The sequence below is a fragment of the Grus americana genome, chromosome 9 (assembly GCF_028858705.1).
Source record: "Grus americana isolate bGruAme1 chromosome 9, bGruAme1.mat, whole genome shotgun sequence".
Taxonomy (NCBI): Eukaryota; Metazoa; Chordata; class Aves; order Gruiformes; family Gruidae; genus Grus; species Grus americana.
In genome coordinates, this window is record NC_072860.1 from 15,100,630 (window position 1) to 15,123,561 (window position 22,932).

The 22,932-nt window shown below is 35.1% G+C and overlaps 1 protein-coding gene across 6 annotated transcripts in view; it reads right to left on the reverse strand.

Annotated features, from left to right (window-relative positions):
• The window catches only part of OPA1 (OPA1 mitochondrial dynamin like GTPase), a 56,933-nt gene that overhangs the window by 23,877 nt on the left and 10,124 nt on the right, over positions 1-22,932 (reverse strand). For 4 of the 6 annotated variants that reach the window (XM_054834951.1, XM_054834952.1, XM_054834956.1 and 1 more), the window contains 19 exons: positions 20,485-20,595; positions 15,758-15,811; positions 12,962-13,066; positions 11,900-11,986; positions 10,926-11,039; positions 10,521-10,601; positions 10,052-10,126; positions 9,642-9,713; positions 9,393-9,492; positions 8,769-8,899; positions 8,161-8,233; positions 7,997-8,069; positions 7,121-7,236; positions 6,451-6,515; positions 5,759-5,835; positions 2,786-2,951; positions 2,115-2,267; positions 1,366-1,474; positions 678-757 (listed from right to left, as the gene is read on the reverse strand). In XM_054834951.1, the coding sequence (XP_054690926.1) occupies positions 678-757; positions 1,366-1,474; positions 2,115-2,267; positions 2,786-2,951; positions 5,759-5,835; positions 6,451-6,515; positions 7,121-7,236; positions 7,997-8,069; positions 8,161-8,233; positions 8,769-8,899; positions 9,393-9,492; positions 9,642-9,713; positions 10,052-10,126; positions 10,521-10,601; positions 10,926-11,039; positions 11,900-11,986; positions 12,962-13,066; positions 15,758-15,811; positions 20,485-20,595 (1,842 nt within the window). The remainder of the gene's footprint in view (positions 1-677; positions 758-1,365; positions 1,475-2,114; positions 2,268-2,785; positions 2,952-5,758; positions 5,836-6,450; positions 6,516-7,120; positions 7,237-7,996; positions 8,070-8,160; positions 8,234-8,768; positions 8,900-9,392; positions 9,493-9,641; positions 9,714-10,051; positions 10,127-10,520; positions 10,602-10,925; positions 11,040-11,899; positions 11,987-12,961; positions 13,067-15,757; positions 15,812-20,484; positions 20,596-22,932) is intronic. The other 2 variants (XM_054834954.1, XM_054834955.1) reach the window with 1 other exon arrangement.

Genomic DNA, 22,932 nt, shown 5'->3' on the forward strand with positions numbered 1-22,932 from the left:
AAAACTCCTTCCTCTGAAACAATTACTTTCTACTGTATTCTTTTAAACTCTACTTACTTCTTTAAAGTATGATTCAGTTTGAGAAATATCTAGAAAGAGTAACATAAAAAGCCCATCATCTCTGGGCATTGAACGGAAGGTGCTATTTAAATTCAAAAGAAATATCCAAAAAGCTATAAGCAAGTGAGAAGAGAGGTTACGATGAAAACAATCAACCAGAAGATACAACTGTGACTAGAATGCTGGTGATAATATTATCACATACTAATTAAATCCAAATGGAGCATGACGGGAAACTGCATGAGATTTCTGCTTAAAAGGCATGCATGGAAAGTATAGAAGAGAATAGCCCGAGTTCCACGCTGTTTTCATCACTTTCTTTCTACCGGAAAAACTTTAATATTCAGGTCAATGGCATAATAGTAAAGATGTAATTCAGCTGAAGAATGGAAAACAGTTTACAAACCACTACGTATCTGAAATATGAAAGAAGTATACGGAATTCTCTGTGCTGTAATATTTAAAGTAATGAATAGCAGAAGTATTTAAAAGTAATTTTTTCTTCAATCACCTAAATAGTGTGAAGATGGTTGGTATTTTTCAAAGTTTACTGAGTAGTAAGGTTTTCTGAAGGTAGTGAACTACAAATTCTTCATATATTTTTTTTCCCCTTTTACCTGTTCTTTGGTGCGGCCTATCCAGTATAACCACCGTTTTTTCCAGTCTGGACCCACCATATCTTCAATAACAGACTCAGCTAAAAAAGGAAACATGATGTTAAGCGTCACTCAAAATATATGTAACCGGCCAAATTTATAGTTCTACGATTAGGTACAAGATCAAGAATGGACATTTTATGCCGAAGAATATAAGATATGCCATACAAGTCAAGTGAGATGTCTTTTACTAAAATTTAAAAATGACTGCCAACCAGTAGATATTTCAAGGCAGTATATAAAAAACATAGCATCCCTCCACTGAGACAGCCCTCTAGGTTCCAAGTCAGGCATTTAAAAATCTTACCTAGTTGCAATTTGCATCAAAATTAATAATGATTGATAACCATAAATGGAACAAATACTTTCCCTGAATTGATCCTATTCTTCTACCTGCGTGTCTATACCATTTTTTGACTCTACAGATTTCTATTACTTATCTTTCAGTTGCCTCCTTGCAAGAGCAAGTGCACTAGCTTTTGAGGCTATATTTTGCTAAACATTTCTATCAGTATCGGTACCATCTTAAACTGTCACCACTGTCTCAGTCGTGCCGATAGAAAAGCTTGCACTGCAGTGAAGTAAACTAGATCCAGAAATAGGCCCAGATTAAAAAGCACACAAGAGTGGAATACATCACACAACTCACTGTCTTTGAGACGACTTTGGAGTGTCTCTTCCATAAAATGAATAGCTGCATCCCACTGCTGTTTATCAGATATTGACCGATCTTCTAAGGCATTGTGCTGGATCACTCGCTGCAATGTGGAACATCGTTTTAGCATATAAGACATAATTTATTCAGGATTTAGTAAAAAAAAAAAAATTCTGACATTCTCTTCATTTTTTTTTTGAAGTGTATAAAACCAACATTTATTTGGCACACAGGATTTATTCAAGAGGCACCTTTTCAAAGCACTGCTAAAAATATTTCCTTACACCTTTAATTTCCCTCTCTTCTATAGCCTAGCATAAATAAAGTAAAAAAATAAAAATACAACAAACAATATGAAATCCCTCTGGATTACAGGATATATACAGAGATGTAATGAAATGCTGTTATTTTATGTGGCTATATTTAACAGAACAAATGAGCTGATGCTAAACAATTCTCACAAGGCTGTCCTTGGGCAGTCAGTGGATTATGGAGGACTTTTCCTTGAACCAACTAAACCAATTCTATTAGCTATTATTTAGGGCAATAATTAACAAAAGGTAATAATAAAATTAATTGAGAAACACTGAATTAAAACCTTATATAGAAAAGGAGAGATAGACGCATCTCCCTATCATTTTATGCTTACATTAAAAGAATGCAAAAAATACTGAATATGCAACTTCAGTAAAAAGATTTCACAGCACTTAATCAACAATGCAAAAAAACCCACTACATTGTACCAGGCTATCCTCCGCTCTCTCATTCCATTTATGTCGTTTAATACTTTCTTCTTTGACAGCTTGTTTCAGTTTATCAAAGATATCATCATGCTCTTTTCCTTTTTGTTCTGTCATGAAACGGGAAAATTCTTCTTGCAAAGTCTCCCATGCCACCTAGAAAGTTAGCAAACAATGCCTACTGAAATGGACCGTTATACCGTGCACCAGCTTGTAAAGGAACATTTATGACAATTCTTGCAAGTATGAAAATTTGCATACTTTCTGAAAACAAAGTACAAGCATAAAAGTAATGTGACTTTTCCTTTGCCGCCTTATCCATTACTAATAAAGTCAACACTAAAATTTCCTTCACTATGTTGCAGCAAGTAATAATTCTGTTAAACTCGCATAAATCTGTTAAATATACCTAGCTCGAAGATTTGTTTAACCTTTTAAAAGGTTTTTTTGGTCTTTAACAGGGAAAGTTCATCAGAAGAGCAAAATACAACGTTCCTGCTGTATTTACTTCTCAACATCAAGATCTTGCTAGCCTTTTCTGATGTGTAAGCTGGTTAGAAGAACTGCAGTTAGCCCTTCAAACCACCATCTTACTTCTCTGGAACTATGCTTTCATTTCAACAGGCTTTGCACAGATTTTTTAAAATTATTTTTTAAAATAACTAAATTCTCACCTCTACTGCTTTATTAGGCAGTTGCTTGTCAGTCCACTGCTTCAGTTTGATGTCCACAGTGGTGTTAAATGTCCCTGAGTTCATAGTCTGTGCTGCTGGAAGGTAGATATTCTCAATCACGTGAGTAGATACCCTCTCCCATAAAGTTTTCTGAAGAATCTCCTCCCTAAAATAGGAAGTTGTAACACATATGATGGCTTCCAGTACAAAAGTGTCTAACAAGTATGCATTCAATTTGTTAGAAACACTGAGAAAACAAGACTACAGAACACAGGAAGTACTCCTTAACAACAGGACACAACTTCAACCAAAATCTGCTTGGAACTAAGGACACAAATACACAATGTTTTCTGCAGCAAAGACAGCTTCAGAAGTTGGCATCTATGACTCTTGTGGCTGCCACTGCACAACAGTTCCTTGCAGCTTTTGACTATGGCAATATAACCATGCAGAGCTGTGTGTGCATATGCATGGCAGGTGGGGGAATGACAAGGAAGCAGACTGTAAAGCATTGAAATGATTTGACTAAAGTCCGCACTCCCCAAAAAGCATGTGGGTTTTGTTTCTGTAGTTTTCTGATTTGTTTGTTGGAACATGTTGTAATTTTCCATCTGGGATTTTCATTGATTGTTCCCAGATTTGATAAACAATGAAGCACGTTGAGAAGTCCAACCTTTTACCAAAATGTATAGTGACATTCATTTATAAATGTGCCTCACGTCACTATAAAACTAAGCACCGCTTTCCTATTTATGACATGTTTCAAGAAGTAACAATGGAAATAATCTAACTTTAACCTTTTTAAATGATAATAAACTTACTCAGGAAACTTCACAGTTGCAGTGAGAGAACTCAGCTAAGCCAGCATAAGATGCAGCCAGTATACACAGGAGCAGTCATGTTCCTTCTGCTCCTGCCACAGTCTACAGCACAGGTTGTGGGTTTCTTGCAGGTTAATTTTATGCTGGTTCAGCATGCTAAATCAGCTTACCAATAGGTCATATGAATGCCAGATTTGGTAGAATGGTGACAGCTAAGAGCCGAAGAATAAAACCTCCCTTTTTTTGGTGGTACAAGACAATCTGATTCACTCAATACTTTTTATTACAAATGGGCTGAAGTTTAGAACACAAGGCTCATCCCTGCCAATGCCCCTACTCTTAACTAGGCCACTTGTGGACAAAGGCTGAAGAAATTCTCATAAATATCACTCCTCCCCCCATTTCAACAATGGCATGATTGAAAATTTCTCTTTTGTGTTTAAAGCATCCTTTTTTGAGATTTAAAAATTGTGAAGCTGTCCTTCTGACGTACCAGCATAAATGGGGATCAAAGCCACTAGTTTTTTCCACTGTTGGAACAGATCTTTGGCATATTTAGGGTAGTAAAAGTATTTATACAAAATTAAAAGCAATTCAAGCATTTAAATGGTGAAAGAATTCACTAAAAATAGAAATTAATATTGCCACCAGTAAAAAATATTTTCCTTTAAAAAACTGTTCAAAATAGGATGATTTGGATATTGTTCAAGCAAAGACCAATTATTGATCATTCTTGACCACCATTAAAAGAACTGGGGATGTGGTGAATTAATTTCACTTACAGCGTGTGCTGGAAACCATCTGTTATGGATTTTACAACTTACAAATGCACTGTAGGAGATGTGCAGTCCTCCAATTAAGAAGAAATGCAATCTCATTCCTTCTTTACTGACGTGTCAATAAAAATACACTTTTGCTTTGCTTAATTCAATCAAACTTAATTGGAAGGAATGGAAATTTTAACAGGATAGAAACATTTGCATTCATCAAATGCATTGCTGTTTCCAGGCGGCATATAACGGCTAACAGAAATATTTTTTCATGACTTAAGTTTCCAGTACTACTTTACAGCTCAATAAGTATTACAAAACTAGAATCACCACTACATTTCAAAAGAAACGCACAGAAACATTCATGTTATGCACCCACCCGATCCTCAACATAAAATGAAGCAGACTAGATATAGGCCAGAGTACTTCAGTATCTATTACACAGCAAACAGCACCAAACACCAAAATGGCAAACCTGCATTACATTTGGACGAGAACATAACTTTAGACTAATACAATGCCTACAACACTTTCACTGAACACATGCCCAGAATTATTCTGATGTCATTAAGAGTCAGACATTTTATCTTGGTTTTTAATCTATGACCAAGTTACAGTTCAATTCAGGTCACTGAAAGCAAAGGCATTAAAGAAAACTTTTTTGTGGTTCTCAGTTGTGGTACAGGCTGTCAATAGTAATCCTTTACATTGGCTATTCTCCTCTCAGCTTGCATCTACAGTGGCTTTACTGTGTGGTGATGCTACACTGTTAAAATACACTAAACTTTCTCTCTCACACCTATGTCTGCCCTACAGAGAAGAAGAGCAGTGTAGTATGGTGCTACTTGGTTGAAGCTACCAAGGAGATCCACATGTAGGATGAAGTTCTCAAACATCCAGATCAGCTCTTTTTACAGCCAGGAATTACCTAATCATTAAACTTCCCAATCTCTTCATAAAAGTTTTTTTTTTCCCCCAAGGTCATATATATTATTTTGATATGCACAATGATAATCCCCAAACATCAAGTTACAAGGAATTACTGATTCATACTTCAAATGAACATCTGAAAACATACTTTTCATTTTTGAGGAATATCTATTGTTCATTATATTGTATAAAACCAGAACAAAACACAAACTGACATAATATAATTTTTGTTGAGGGATTATGCAAGTATTTGCTGATTCAGAATAATAAACATAGACTACTTCCACAGGAACAAAAGACATAATAATACATTGTCCTAAGAAAAACAGTTCCTTATTTATATTTGAGAATTTTGTTTACTAAAACTCTTTATATTTTAAAGATAAACTTCTGCTAGTTAATTGGGGAAAAAAAAAAAAAAAAAAAAAGGAAAAAAGAAAAAATTACCATACCAGTGCTTTGGTGTGACCTGAGTCAAACTTATCACTTCATCAAGAATCTCATTCTTTGCTTTTTCAAACAGTTCATTCTACGCAAAAGGAAAAATATGGAATAGTAAGATTTTAAGTATAGTTTGATCATGTTTTCATAAAAACCCAAACCGCTTTCTTACAGCCTTTAAGCCTAAAACGATATTTTCAGGTCACGTTCTGGACAATGTATGTACTAGCCATAAGCTACCCTGGTTTACCGTACATCTTCCCACCCATCTCTTGCATGCCTCTAGCCAGGCATGGCATCTGAACGTTCAGGATCTCTATAAAAGAATTAGTGAATGGGATAATAATTGTTTTGTTACTCTGTCTCTTTGAAAACCCAGGGAATGTAACTTCTCTTTGCCAGTTCTGTCACGATCATAAAGAAACACTGACCTATTCCTGTGGGCAAGTTAGGTCAGTTAACTGTATACTAGAAGAGTGAAGGACTTGTTAAGCATTGAAGTATCACAATTTTGAAGCACACTATTTCATAAAACAAAGAGCTCAGTATTTCCTTCCCCTAGAATTATTTACACTGTCTTCACATTTTAAAATGTACTTTATGCTTTTAAGAAACCTTTACAAATGAGATTAAATGGCATAAATTTTAATCCATAATCTTCAACACTTTGTAGCACACAAATTAAAGTAGTAGTGTAATTTACCCTGTCAAGCTCTCGCAACCGGGGGTAATTGTTCTTCCATTCAGTCTCGAGATTGAAACGTGTGGCTGCAAAAATCAGAAACAAGGCCTTAATTTTTTAATTGTCTATGTGCACTTCATCACTATCTTAAAAGTTTAACAGCTCCTAAAATTGCCACAAATCTTGCTTATGACAAACCTTCCAAGAACTTTAAGGACCTCTGCAAATGAGCAAAGTTTTTTGCTGTCTACGCTTAGATATTATGTCTGCAAATTGCAGGATTCATGCATTGAAGAAATGTAGTGGAAAGAGAGCCATTCAACTGCCAGCTCCATACAAGTCAGTCCTGCCCTGGCTGATCAGGTGATATCTTTACATAGAAAGTAATTTTAAACAACATCTGAATCCAATGAAGAATTGTGGTTTGCCCATAAAAAAATGATTTTTTTTCTTCACACTTATTTACTCCTTTGGTTTTTAGAGTACGTGGGTCCTTCATACCATGATTTTTTTTTAACATGTTTTTGAAAAGATTAACTTGGGCAATTACCAATTCATGAGAAATGGTGATCATATAAAAACATATAAACCACGATTGCCCAAGCATGCTGGCAAAACAGCATTATACGTATGTGGAAGAACTATTTAACAGAAAGTTGCTATTTCACTTGTTTTTTGAGAAGATGTTTACCTTTAAAAGCATCTGCTTGCTGCTCCACAGACTCTCTCACCATTTTCCAAAAGCAATCTGACACAGCAAGACTTAAGTTCTTTGTTGTTACCTGGTGTGCCTTCAGCATACATGTCCTGTAAAGAAAGACAGCTAGAAGAAATTCTTCTGTGCAGACCCATGCTTTCTAGCCTCCATTTTCTCCACACAAGAACAAAGCTTTGCTTTTTGTAGCAGAGAATAACACATAAATGTGCACCTAACCCAAATTCCAGTATCTTCCTCCAAAATATTCAATACAGATAACCACCAAAGTAAGGGAAAAAACCCCAAACAACCCAAAAAACCCCCACCACAAATACATGTTTATTCTAGAGGTTGCAGTGCAGGTACTGCAGTCCCAAAGACCATGCAGCTTACTTAAGAAATACAAGCCTATGAAATCAAAACTCTGTTCAATGAACTTCCAGCAGAACACACAAGCTAACCCTTTGAATACAATATTGCTGTCACATCAAGATGACTGATATCAAGAGGCACTGCAATTCACATTTGGGTAGCATTTACTCCTCCCAGCTGTATCAAGTGCTGAGACATAGGCTGGGAACTTAATTCTTCTAGAACCAATGGAAAGATACAGAAACCTCTGAAGGGAAGCTCAGAGCTGCAGTGGAATCAATTTCTACCTGAAGATGCCTGTCTCTCTCTAATGACTTACAGCAAGGACTGGGAAACCTGGCTAACTTGGTCAGCTCAGCAAGATACTTAGTTTAAGCAGATTAAATCTCAAATAGTGTTTCCACACTGCAATAATTTTTTTAAGTTCAACAAGAAAAACTGATGCTAATGTTTACCAACACAGGCTCATTTTATTAAAAGGAATAAATAGCAACATACTTTAACAGCTTTGAATTTTGAAAAAATTCCTCTTCATATTCTTTAATAGATTCAATGCTTTCACTGCTGTTTCCTGGAGAAAGAAAAGAGTGCTGCAACAGTTCCATTTAGATGGTTTTCTCTGCTATCAAGGAGAAAATAAGCAGAGCCAGAGCTCTCTTTACCTTTTCCAGTAACAACTGCAAAATAACCCAAAGCCTTCATTGGGAAGAGTTTGCCTTCAATTATTTGCTGGATCTATGAAAATAAGAGATTAAAAGAACATGGTTAACTTTGCACAGAGACATTCTTTCCTTCAGCAAAGTTTTAAAGCCAGATCTAGTTGTATCTATGCATAGACTACTACAAGCAGCAGTTTGTGATGTGACGGAGTTCTACTGATATTTAAAAGAAAAAAAATTATATAAATGCATAGAACAAACAAGGCATAACATAGCAAAACACAAAATAAAGTCAAAAAACCTATCCCAGAATATCCTAAAGCCTTCTCAAGAAATGGAACTTGCTCAAGTCACCTCTATGAGAAGAACCAGTATCATAGCAAGCTGTAGCCAAGCTGTGATTGAAGTCATGTAGCTAATCATTAAAAGCAAAGCCTGAGACAGATTAAAACAACAAGCACCCCCCAAAAAAATAATTACTGAATACAGAAATAAGCACTCAAAAACATCTAGAACAGGTAGGTGACGTCCAATATTTCTGATAGCATCTCAAGAATTTTTCCATATGTGACTTTAGACATCACAATATGAAAAAAATAGTTTCAACTCACCCTGCTTGGGCTAGCCACGTTTTTCTCGGCAAGATCAACTTTAGTCAACACAAAAATCGTCCTTTTTCCTTGGGGATCCATTTGGCTGACTAAGTCTGTGACAATACTGCGTTCTGCATCCACTGATCCATCTAAAATAAACAAAAACAAAGTTATATTTTTGGGACAACGTAATCTAACATGCATACTGAAGATACAGTAGACATCTAATAAGTTTCATGTTACAACTTAAAAACACTAAAATTACACCTGTATTGAATTTTTGGGTATACACAATGAAAATTTGCTTTGTTCCCAGTATCATAAAAACATTAGTTTGTTCTAATTGTATAAGTTTTGAACAAGTACCAGCTTGCTCAAAACATTAAACTCTATTACTATCTGTTGCCTCCAGTAACACTTTTGAAGAAATCTTGAATTTTAATGATAAAAAACTCTTATCAAAAATGGATACCAAAGGTGCCTTAATTTATAAATAGACATTCCACAGCATGCTGTTTTGCACACTATACAAATTACCACAAATGGAAAAAAAAAATATCAGGAGAGTCCCCAGCGTCACATAAAAATCAGAATTAAAAAAAAAAAAACCTGCCAGTTGATAACCTTCTATACTCTTATTACCTTGAATGCAAAGGATGATGGCATTAGGATTCTGCATGTAGGCCTTGCTGATGCTAAAGATAGTTTCTTTCGTATCTGGAGCCATACCTGATGTCACAGTCTTTAATACGTACATGGAGATATATTTAAAGGAAAAAAGAAAACAGAAAGATGTAAAAAAAGAAAAACAACAGCTAATGTTCTCACCAATAACACTACTTCACATACATGCCTGAAGGATTTCTTTTTTTTTATTTATTGCGTACTTACACTAATGACTCCAGGTAAATCAACCAATACCATTCTCTGCAAACCAGGACCTTTCACACTTAAGGAGATTGTCTGTGAAGTAAAATTGAAATTAAAGCTTTATACACACATCTACTTTGTGTGCAATTACATATGCAAACACACATATATAAATTTATATAAACACATATTTACATACATATATGCTTTAAACCAGCAACAGTCTGTAATTTTAAATATGAAGTCCAATTTTATGTGCATGTAGTTGTGATATAAAGCTGATTTTAACAGTCCAAATGCACTTTCTATAGTGTAAAATATTAAGTATACACAGACTGGGTTCACCAGTCTTCTATTTGAAGAATACTTACAAAAGATATTGTACAGATACATGTACAGATATCTGCCACTAAATATTTGACAAGGCTTACCTCAGTGCTAACAGTGCACCCTTCCTTCACACTATTTCTCATTCTGATTTCTATTTCATTTCTCAAAGCTGCAAGCTGTTTTGAGAAAAGCAAAATATCAAACTCCTTACAATCATGGTAGAATAAAAATCACCAACATAAGTAAAAAAAGTTTACTTAGGGATTAGGACCTCTGTTTATAAATACTGTCTCAAACGCATGTTGAATAACAAAGTCTGGTAAATGAGCTGCTAAACGACAGATTACCCACAGATCTGTGCACACTCTAAAAAAACATCTTGGCACAAGAACTCCTCCTACATTTTACCTGCTTCAGTGCCAGCCAAAAAGCATACTAAGATATAATTTAATAACTAATATAATGACTTGCCCCACTACACATGTCACTAATTGAACAGGAGCTAACGGCCCACACAGACACAAATTAATAAAAATTACATTAACTTCCAGACACTTGCTTGATACTTACATCCTCTTCCTTGGTCAGATCAAACTCCCGAGAGCTGTCTTTGAATAAAGCCACATGGTGGGGACCTTCACTGAGAGTTACCTAAATGGTAAAAGCCTTATATGAGAAAGTATGGTAAATCTAACACAGAGAAGAAGTACATAGCATGTGTGTACTTCCCACTGCAGACTTACAACTACATGTAATGCTTATTTAGCACAGGACTACTTATACTAGGAACTGCTACTACTCTGATAGTACATATGGATCATACATAGGCCTGCAGAAGTTCTGTCACTGACTGCAACAACTCACTTGCCTAGAGGCCATTTTATAAACAAATGTTCACATATACTTCAATTAATGGCATAACCACAGGGAAAACAATACAGCAAATGCCGATTCAGAGATTATAATGTTTCTTACCTTGACAGGGGAACGTGTCATCATCTCCCCAGACCCTCGAGGGAATATGCGGGCTTGGGCGATCATTTCTAACACGCTGGTTTTTCCTGCACTTTGATCTCCAACCACCACCACCTTAAGTGAAAGTTACAGGACATTTTGGAAGCTTAGACAAAAGCTGACTAAAGATGTTAATCTGTATCAACATTGCATTTATTGTCAAACATAATACAGCCATTGGTTTAAATATGGAATTCTTGAATAAATGCTAACTTTTAATCATGCAAAAAAAAAAAAAAAAAAATCGACTTGCACTTAAGACAGCAGAGTCCACAAAGCACCCTAACGGGCCTAACCTGCCAGGCCACCTCATGAAGAGAGAGAGGGCTTGCTGTTCTCATAGCAGACAGCTCTTCTCTCCTTGTACAAAATCCTTTCAGTAGGCGAAACACTGAAGACCACTTATCTGGTAGATGTTGCTTCTGCCTGGAGAAGGCTGAGTTCTGATGTAGCTGCTGTCACTTCCCCATCTTACTGGTTTCTTATAGAAGCCACCAGTGCTACAAGTGGCTGTGCAAGCAGGAAGCATTCCCGGCTCTCCCCTCCACCAGCAGCCAGGCTAGCCAAAACCCTTCTCACTGCCCCCTCCAACAACAGCACTACTATCAGGAGTTAGACGAAACAATAGGCATTTTACGCTGCTGAGAAGGCTGGGGTGCCCTCACTGAAACCATTGAAAATGAAAGGCTAAGCACAGCAGCAATATCTGGATCTAGATAGGGTTTTATCTACAACCAAGGCAGACTTAACAGTTACATTGATTATTCTCAAAATTCTCTTGTTGCATTTAAAATTGAGAACGTCTTAAGCAAAAACCCTGGAGTTACAAGAAAACAGCCTAGCACTGCTCTGGATTATTCTGGAATATAATTAAATGCTCTATTCAGTTATAAGACGTGTTTCAGTAAAAAGCCTTGAATTCTTTATCTACTTACTCGAGGTAGGTGATCTTGAGTGTTATAACTGGCATCATAATCAGACAGGATGTCAAGTACCTCAGAATACATATCAATCAAGGATTTCTACCAAGAAAAAAATAGTACAGACAGAAAACAGTCAATTAACGTTAAGAACAAAGATTGGGTTTCAGACTACTTCAGCTGTATATTCTGTAAACTCATATATAAAAATGTGTTTATTTGCTCCTGATGGTTTGAAACCTAAACTGTCTATACTGCAGCACAGATCTCTAGTTTACGAAGTACAATACCAAGTCAAGTCATCCCATTCCTTCTGTGGATGAAAATACTACAGCTACAGATGCATCTTGCCGAAGGAGCAAAATGAGAGCTCTTACGTACAGCATGAGAGAACAACAGTGATCAGGCTTCACAGTTTCCAAGTTAAGAAGCTGAATTAAGTTTCTTCCATTAAACATCTAGACTGACATTCTCAGCTTGATGAACAGTAAGTGTTAAGAAGGGTATAGATCTATCAACCTCATTCTGTAAAAATAAGAACTCCTTATCTTTCAGTTCCCAGGGAAAAGAGGAAGAGCCATACTAGTCAGCAAGTGACACAGAGAGAGACAGAAAATGTCAATTTCTAGAATGTTCAGGATGTTGGCAGACAAAAGCAAAAGCATACTTAGTTCAATCTCTGTGGATTTATAAAGAGCCATCAAAAGATGTTTCCTGACCCCGTAACTATATTCCTACCAAACTCAGTAAGACCCATGACAAAGCACAAAAGTATCAGACTGTGTGTAAGAAGAGTTGGAATCTTATTTATTAGCAAATACAGTGAAGCTACATCAAAAAAAACCCAATCCACATTTCCCACTTCGTTAGTTAGATCAGGTAACCTCTTTGGGCATTTCAACTGAAGCCATTTTCAAAAGTTACATAGTTAAAAAAAACCTTAACACATCAAAAATTTAGCATAGATACCTTATAACAAATGTTAAAAGTTCATATATTAATTAATACAATTTAGAATAGCATCATGGAAAATATGGCATAATTATATTTCTACGCTGATTTGTAACACATAAGTACCTTTAACTTCCTCTGATGAATTCCCTTGTCATCTCTTTGCAGTACCAATTTTCTTAATTCTTTGTTCTCCTTCTCTAATCGCTCAAGCATTCTTTGGTATTTGAGCTACAAAACAGTGGTACAAATATACTCTTGAAATTACACAAATAGTACACTCACATGAGCAAAGTTTTACTTATGAAAAATATATTATCCTTCAGGCAAGTCTTTCAAGATACAGAGACCTTTGTGATCACTACAGCTTATTAAAAATACAAGGCCATCAAGGAAGACTGTTAGACATTTTTTTCAGCAACACAACACCTTTGCTTCAAAATTTTTAATGAGGCCACAATGTTCAAACTTCGGGTACCTAAATCAGTCTTTAAGCATCTAAAACAACCATCATTTTCAAAGGAGCTACACATACAGAGTCAGACAGAAATTAGTGTCAGTGGGAAGTGGCTGTTCAATCAAAAAGATCACAGGGCTTACATGTGAATTTGCAAGCCTAGTTTAGATCCTTTTTTCAGTATACAACCTCAGTTCAAGAAACAACTTCACCTGTTTAGAAGGAGATTATGATAGTCCTCTGAAGATGAGACATGAATATAGTTTTGATAACTACTCTGAAAACTGTTTTCTGTGATGTGGAAATGTATTTGGCCTGAGTGTACTTTTAAGAACAAATCAAATTTCAAGCTTTTATTAAAAAAATGTAAGTAACAAATGCTTTCAAAACTAGCAAATATATAAAGAGGTTATAAAACCCCGTATCAAAACAATTTGGCTGAGCCAAAGAGCCAATCAATTTAGAAGCCTACAAAGATTAATTATACATTAACTTTAGAAAAGTAAGCAAGCAAACTAAAGCAAGGACTAACATGCATCAACCCTGAAAAAAAGTAGCTTAAAAAATGACTAGTTCTGCCTCGCTAATTAAGGACATTAAAACTTTGTTGGAATGAGATTTGGTGAAGCTCAAGTCAATTAATGAGATAAGGAAGGAGTCCCACCTTATACCACATGTGCACTGAAAAGCCCCACTAAGATAAAACACAACAAACTTGTAAGGGTTTCATATAAGGCAACACACCTAAAAGGACAAAGTGTCGCTGTCTAAACAAGACCTATAAGTCATACAGCTGAGGAATCATGGTTCCTGCTCTGTAAGGTCTGCCTAAGAGATGCAATATTTCTTTGTAAACCAGATCTGCAGCTGCACACTGTATTGCCCCATATTATGAGAGCTACTCCCCAGAAGGGCTGGAAATGCTCCTCGGTCGAGCTGATGCAAGGAATTAGATTAGCTACTGAATGCAAGACTAAATTTCAGAGAATGTGAAAACAGATTTTCATGACTTTGCTCTTAAATAATGTATGCTCATATACACTTGCATCCTTGATAGTGATAAATCTTAGTATCTTCTATTTTAAACTTGGCAGATTGTAAGTATAAGTTCTATGTAAGGGGAACAAAGTAACTTGTACTCATTCAGTACATACAGAAATTCATATTAAAAAATGGTCTTTCCAAATGTCTGTTCTTGAACTCTTAGGTCCTCTGAAGTTAGGCCATGCACTTTTTAAGAGGCCAGTTTGAAAAGCAGTGATCCTAAAGCTGATCTCTGCAGACTTTTTCCTTTTCTGCCAGCTAATGAAGCACGCTCCTCTTTAAAAGAAGCGACAGAGGAATTACTCAAAACAGGATTTCACTTGCAAAAGCACATCTTCTGTCAGACTATATTAAAGTACAGCAACTGAGCTAGATGGAAGACATTCAGAAATTGAAAGTGGCTTCAGTTTTGCGAAGCAGTGTTTTTTAGAAACGTATATGAAAAAACCCTACCAACAGCTGTCATTACTGTTCAAATTTTCACTTTTTGATTTTTTTAAAGGACACCACTCTGAACAGCACCATCCTCTTCAGTTCTTACAGGGATTAAATGTTCTTTTAAATCACAAAGAGAGGGCAGAGAAAAAGCTTTTAATCTGCCCATAGCAATTTTCATACCAAACAGTCCAATCATAGAAACAACTTTAATTGAAAGAACTCCTTACAGCTTCACAAAACAGATTTTGATGAACACTGCATGGTTTATAGACAACTCTAGTATTGTAACTGCAATTATTTTTCTTGATGAAGAAAACAAAAAAGATACTTTGGTTCTCCTGAATGCCACTGTACTATAATCTGAATGTCTCATCCCACATATCCCATATGATGTCTATTCTTCCTCTTTGACCTCTGATACTTGGTCAGCAAATGCACTTAAATGCTTCTTTACTTTTTTATGTTTCCTAGATTGAGGGATTAAAAACATAACTTCTCAATAAGTAAACTCATTTCCTTTCTGCACTAAATGTGCCATTTAAACATACAAAATATCACAGATTTATTTAGTAGCATTGAAATTATAAGAGAAAACTGTAGAATATTAGGAATAGAGTTATCATGGATAGTAACAAGTTAAAAACTGGAATATCACCATTGTATTTACGTTAAGACTTTTGGCTAACTTTACATTTCAGGAATATACAGCATTGAAGGCAAGGAAGGTATTTTGGGAAAGTACAATTACACATTTGTCCTATTGTTACACTCCCTTCTTGCATTGTCAGCCACTGCCAGACAAAGAACAGAATAGACTGACCTTTGGTCTGCACCAACACAGTCAACTCTGTATTGATAAACTCAAAGATTGAAAAAAAGCACTGCATTTTTGCCAAATATATTTCAAGTGTGCTTTGTCTAGTAAATCTGAGTCTGCTGCACATAAATCTATACTTAAGACATCAGTAACTCAAAAAAGTTACCTGAGTGCGTAAAAGTTCTTCTTGAAGTTGATCAATCTTCTCTTTGTCAGAAACCTACAAAGAAAAATAATCATGGCTACTAACACATTGTTTAGTTTACCCACTGCAGGTAACCACATCCCGAACTGAAAGCTCCATTCCACATAAGAAATTTGACTTTACGTGCATTTTAAAGCAAGTAAAATTCTTCAATTAGCATGTGAGAGCTAACACTGATGGAGAGTTCCATCTGCAACAGAAGGTTCACATTAAAAAAAAAAGTCTAAATTCCAGAGCATGCAAGTGCAAAAATTAACCCTTCAAGACTTCATATTAGGAAAGTGCGCTTAGGGAAAAGCAAACTTCTATATGGTGCTCAGAGTCTGGCCACTGCCCTAAATGTAATTTTAGTGGTCAAACTCTTGGGATCTCATATATTCATTTCCTGAATTAGCACAATCTTAATGGGATACAATCACTAAAACATCTGCTTGCTACAGAAACTATTTTCAGGTGAGTATTCATCATTTCTGCAGCTTCAAGAGGATTCTTATTTCACACTTGTTTTTCAGAATTATAATCCTAAACATGCATACACAACTTCATAAAAGGTAGTTAGTCAGGATAGTCTCGAAGAGTTATTTTATAATTTTTTAAATTACACCAAAAACTGGAAAAATCAGGATATCATAACACAAAACACTTTGAAGTTCAAGGCATATATGTAATAAGATCAGGCAATCAGAGCCATTCTTAGTCAAACATTCTTAAAATAGGTTCATCAAGAAGATGTAGTAAACAGTGGTTCAACAAACAATCCATTTTTAACAACACAAAGACCAAAGCATAAATGGTGCAATACAAATTCATATGATATAAATATTTACAAACAATATAAGACCTAATGGTTGAGTGATAAAATATTAAATTTAGAAAAAATTATAATCTAAACAATTACTGAAAGAATGATATAGGTAAAAACTTCAATATTCAAATAAAGCACATGTAAAGCTCATGGAACATTTACAACTCAGGTTAGCTTCCTATCAGAAAGAGCATATTATCTAACATGCAGAGGACAGCTGCCATTTAGACACAAATCAGCTTAGTTACTATAATTTCACACAAGTTGTTACAGATTAAATAAAAAATTTCCACAGTTATTCATAGTGATTTACATCATTTAGCTATTAAATCTGTAATACACAGGATCATGCCTGGACTTTATAGAAAGCAATCCAAGCTAACGCTTCCATCTGTATCCAATTATTTTCTTATTCATAAACAGCAAAGAGGAAGTGCTGCAAATCAACTTCCTTTTTCATCTGTTAATTAGTTCAGTGATAGCAAAAGTGCATCAGAAACAGGGTTAGTTTAGCACATGGACAATTTGATGTGTGCAGCCACAGGATGGTGTATGTAACAAACATTTACATACGCACTTTAAACACCTCAGAGACGCAAGGAGAAAATAAAAATAGAAGGGCAAAGAGAATGGTGTGGAGTCAGAAGAAGCAAGAAAATAAAGGAAAGAAAAGGAAAACAAAGTGTTTCCATGTGCTGTAGATTTTCAAAGCAGTTAAGAGCAGAGAGTGAGAAAATGTTAAGCAAGCTGTTCCTGAAAGTACTTCTGGGGCCTTGCATCTTTAAAGGACATATGTATAGACAGATTGCCACTATCCACATGAGCACTGTCTTTTATGTACAGTATCCTTATGTTTACACTATATTTATGTTAAACACAGTAAAAAATATTGTATGCAGCTACATGTCACAAGAGCTGAAGCAAAGAACTATCTAGCACTAGATGATTAATTCTAACAAGAACAATTAGGTAAGTTATGTAAAAAATAACAAACAGCTCTAGAATGATGTATATGCTTCAGCATTTGATTCAGGTATGCTTTCAACATTTAGCTGCACTTAGTACATACTGTATTTTGAACAAGTAATTCATAATATTGCTAAAAAACTTTAACTTGGCAATAAAAACTAAAACTATCCTAACAATTTGAAGTGCTAACAGTCACATATAACTATCTACGATCTATTTCTACTCACAAAAAAATAAATGAAAAAAATGATTAAAATTTGTCTATATAGGCACATCAATATTTGTTTACTCCAGTTCAGCATGAAGATGCTACATGAAGATGCCTCCATCTTTCCCCATTGTCACCATAAAGAATTATGAGAAAAGAAAACCATAGGGCCATTTTTAATCAAGGTTTCCTGCACAAAGATGCAGATACTTGCTTACTAAGATTACCAGAACCTCCTTATAGAGTTACTCATTTTGCACAGCGGTTGCCTTCCAGCAGGTCTCGTCACACATCGTATAAAATAAGTAAGTGCCTCTGAAAATTGAATACCTTTGAAACCACACTTACTGGTTTTGTATATTATCTAACCAGACTATAAATAACTCTAAATTTATCATCTACAGAAGAACGACAATGGTTTCCAGTAATATAAATGAAAATATCACAGCCCAGACAAAACGCCTATCAGAAGCTGCCATGCACAGTGCAGCTATACAAGACTAATCAATTACACTGCTAAATATTTATCAAAAGGCTGACAAAAAAAAAAAAAACCAGGAAACAATTACATTTTTGTTTTCAATACCCTCTCCCGATTGTGAGACAGTTCTTACTCTTATTCAGTTTACAACTGAAGCAGATTTAATATTGAGAAATTAAAATGGAAAATGTGCAAGTAAATTGGGCAACAGAACTTCCAAGAATGGAAGTGAAATGATCACATTCTCTAGTAGACAGGCAAGCAAGTTAAAGCCAACTGAGTTAAAAAATAAACAAGGTTAGTTTACGCCCTGTCAAAAGGGCATGCAATGACTTATTTCAATGACAGTAACATTTTCTTCTTCCAAGGGAGAATTTCGATCAATGATTGGAATCTTTCAGTTATATCCTCATCTCAAGATATTCAAGAAAATAGTTTAAAATCTCTTTTGGTTTGTTTCAAGCAAAAAGATTAGTGTCACAAACAAGACACATTCCTTGTCAATAGGCATGTATGCCAAACAGCACACTTGAATGCTAAATTAAGACTTCTTACATGTAAGGGCAGTTAGACTTTGAACGCTCAGGACACACAGAGTACCTGCCTTGGAGGTCAGGATAACATTAACAAAGATAGCCCTTACAGCTATTTCACAGCTTGGGAACTGTAGTTGCAAGAAAGTACTGACAAGGCAGAATTTCAATCAGAAACAAATGTAATATCAAGCTCTTTTTTTTCCTGATTGGGTTTATTAGGCTGAGACATTTTTATATATCAAATATTGTATTGTATTATTTCCGGTAATTTTTACATCTTTATATACTTTATTACAAACTTCAAGCTACTATGCCATACTTCAGCTCTCTCAAACTGTGTACAATCTGAGAGAGGCTGAAGGAGTTCTCTTTATTAAAAAGAGAGTAACTGAACAAACAGAATATTTAGACCACTGGAGACATCTTTACTCTTCTAAAATACACATCTGGAAGGGAATGATTGAGAGGATATTTGTAGGACACCTTTTGAGATAAAATCATCTCAAAGAATTGCATTTCCATTACATTTTGTTATACAATGCCTGGATTCATAACTAAGGACAGAATACATCAGGATAATTTTAAATCCGGAGAGAATATTAACTAAATAAGTATGAAAAATGAAATATGAGGAAAAAATTGGCTTTCACCATCTTTTTTTTTTTAATTAACAGTTTAGAGTGGTCGGGGTTGTAACTCTACACCATAAAAAATAATATGGCAAGAAAGTAAAATATTTAAATTTAAAATGCTACTTTAGTTTCAGAGAACAAAGTGATTTACTCTGCTGACAGACTAAAAAGCATGACAGCTATGCAACTGTCTAAAAGTTTAATTCCCATTTACTGTGTTCCTCTTTCTGTGGGAGTTTTCTTCAGATGTACAGAAGATTAAGTTCTGTATCCAGTGCTCAATTCCAAAGCTGTTGAAAAATATGAGTAATCAGAAAGATTTTTTTGAGGACACAGAAGCAGCCAACAACGCAATGTGGTTAAAAATTACAGGTTGTAACAGATCAGACAACTAAAATATCCCAATTTAGGAAGCATTTCCAATTCATCTCAGCCATATAATAATGAATACAATGATCAGAGCTTAAATTAAAGTGACGTGCAGATGTCCAATAACCACAGCATATCAGCATAAACTGTGCTTTAAGCGGGAAAATAGACAAAGGAATACCTTTGATGAATATTCAGTAGGGATTCTTATTAACAGCAGTATTTAATTGTCTGTGCAACATTGTTTCTAAGGATCTGCTGTCATTTTCAGAGTGGTAACAGTATAAAGCAGAAAAAACCATTCCCAGAAATATACTACCTGTAAATAGCTACACTCTTACAAGATAGAGCTACAGTAAGCAACCAACAGTAGACAAAACAGACTTGGCATTTATTCACATACTTTCCTTAAATGCATTTTTAACATATGAACTTTAAATAAGTTTTTATAGAGGCAGAGAACATACAACTTCAAAGTGACACAAAGTACTTGTTTAGCTTTTAACACCATGCTTTAAATGCAACTTGGTTAAACTGAAACAGGGCTATACATACACCTGTAGTGAAGTTGGCTGCAATAATTATTTGGGCCCATGATTTAATTAGTTAGATTTTTCTAGCTCAAATGCAGAAGGCTGAAGTATTTGATTAGTGTGAATACAGTACATATTGTCCCTTATGCCATCACCTTTCGCTTCTGCTGGGAAGAGCCCATGTTATATTGGCCCGCGGCTCTGCGTGCTTCCTCTTCATGCTGCTGGATTTGTTGTTGTAACAGAATGAGTTCACCAAGCAGGCCCTGCCATGAGGTTATAATAAAAAGGAGAGGAAAAATTTGGGGTGTAAGGAGAACAAAGTTAAACCAAAGGGCATGACAAAGACAGATGAAAAACAGGTATGAATGGGTTACTTCAAACAAAAGTGAAATTTCAGCAGCAAGATGTCTTGCTAGCTAGCTGTCTAGCTAGCAAAATGCAAAACTATGCATTTTGCAAATCCAGTAGAACAAGACAATAAAAACTTTTAACTACATTTTGTAATTATACTAAAACTTAAAAAAATCAAACTATCCTGCCTTTAAAATGTACTTAAAAGTTTCAGGATTTAATTTCAATTATTCAGGCCAGAAGTTCTTAAGTATCAGCAATCTTTCACAACTTAACCATGCATGTATTAAAGACAGAGTTTTGGATACTGTACACAAAGTTGTGCACAACAGGTAATGGGCTCGACTTTGTCAGTAACAAAAAAGTTCTCACTCTGTTCTTTCAGCAATGCAGACAGTTTATAGAAAGATGATTTTTTTTCTGCTATATAACTCTCAAACTAGGAAAAGCAAAATAGTTTATAGAGCATAAAGAAAAAGCCCCCTCTCCACTTCTGTAACACACTGCAGTTTAAATCCATGCTGCCATAATCCTTCCTGATCGCTTCAAAATCCCTGCAACTTGATGTTTATTCCTTTACTTATTCAGCATTTCCACAAAGCTTAGTTCTCTTCTCTTCTCCCCCCACACCAAATAGTCTTGAAATGGTAAGCTGTCTTTCAAAATTGGTTTGGAGATACTATGTCAGCATCTACTGGAACTTTATGTACAATTTATTTCAGAGAACAGAGGCAGAAGTATTAACAAACTATGTTCAAATAAAGCTCTTTAAGAAATATTACATCTTCTCCTAAGAAAACATTCAGTGAAATGAAATGTTTCAAAAATGCACTACAGGAATCAAAACAAATCCTGAAATATTACTTTGGTGTAAGAATTCAAGACATCTACCATCAAGTTATATGTTTGTTGCACAAAATACACACACAGGCATGTACACATAAGGATAAACAACACAGGAGAGAATGGATAAAAGGAGAGACAATCAAATGACCAAATATTTGTTAAATAGTGATTTGTATAACCTTTCAAGAATAGAAAAATCTTCACTTTTGTATTTTACTGGACCATTTTAAGATTTCAAAAATTTCTATATTGCCAGACTAGCAAACGCATTAGAATTGTGCCAAGAAATCAGGCAAACCAAAAGATTTCATTTCTAAACAGCAGCAAGGAGAGATAGCCTCGTGGCTACACTTAATATTAGAGGAACAATAACAATATGTTGCCATTTCACAAACAAGGAAACTCTCGATATGAGCTGACGCAGTTCCTTTAAAAATTATGCTATGGGTCAAGAAAAGACAAGAAAAACCACTGACCAAACCTGCCGTGAAGGCCTTTTGGAATTTAAACAGGCACAGTTAAATTTGATGTCTTCAAACATCTGTTAACTGTGCAATTACTTTCTAAGACATCTGGTCCATGTGACTCTTACTCCACAGTAAAGTATGAAAAGCCCTTTTCAACTACAGTTAGCTCATTCAATAATATATTCAAATAACAGATAAGGTGATTTAAAAGGCTTCTCAACAACACTTCTTATTTCCTTTTTTTCTATTTCTTACTTTATAGGTTTAACTTTAAAAAAAAAGAAATATTAAGAACCTTAAATAGTACAGAACTGTAGGCACAATGCAGACACAAACAAAAATGTTTACATCTCTCTGTCATTGGACACTACCACTGTTCCTCCCCCAAAAATGAAACATTCCAGTGTAAAACCATATTTATTTTAAATAATTTTGTCTAGAAAAATCAACAATTAATGGGATTTCAAAACCCAAAATGTTTACAATCATTGTATTATTATTTTCATTAGCAAAGAAACAATGTAAAGGGGAATAATGCTAGTTGACAAACACAGTGGCACAAGCTCTGCAAAGTCATCATGAGAATCTGGGTGCACAATAAATAAAATAAGGCAAAACAAGTGCTGACATTGTCACTGCATATGCTTTAAAAAATACATTATTTTACATTAAAAGTTAATATGCTGTACTTCAGTTAGGTATGACTATCTGTTTAAAGTTCCTCATGACTAAAGAATTTGTGCCCCATTTTCATGAGCAACCAAAGCCCTGTCTCTTTGCATGTCTTGACTCCTTCCACTATTTCCCACTAATTTCAGTGTTACTGTTCATGAGAAAAGCTGAGCCACAGTAAGTCCTTGCAGGAAAAATAATTAAATGCTGAGGGATGTAAAGGGGTGAAAATGATGAGGAAGGTAAAGAGATCACTTTCTAAGA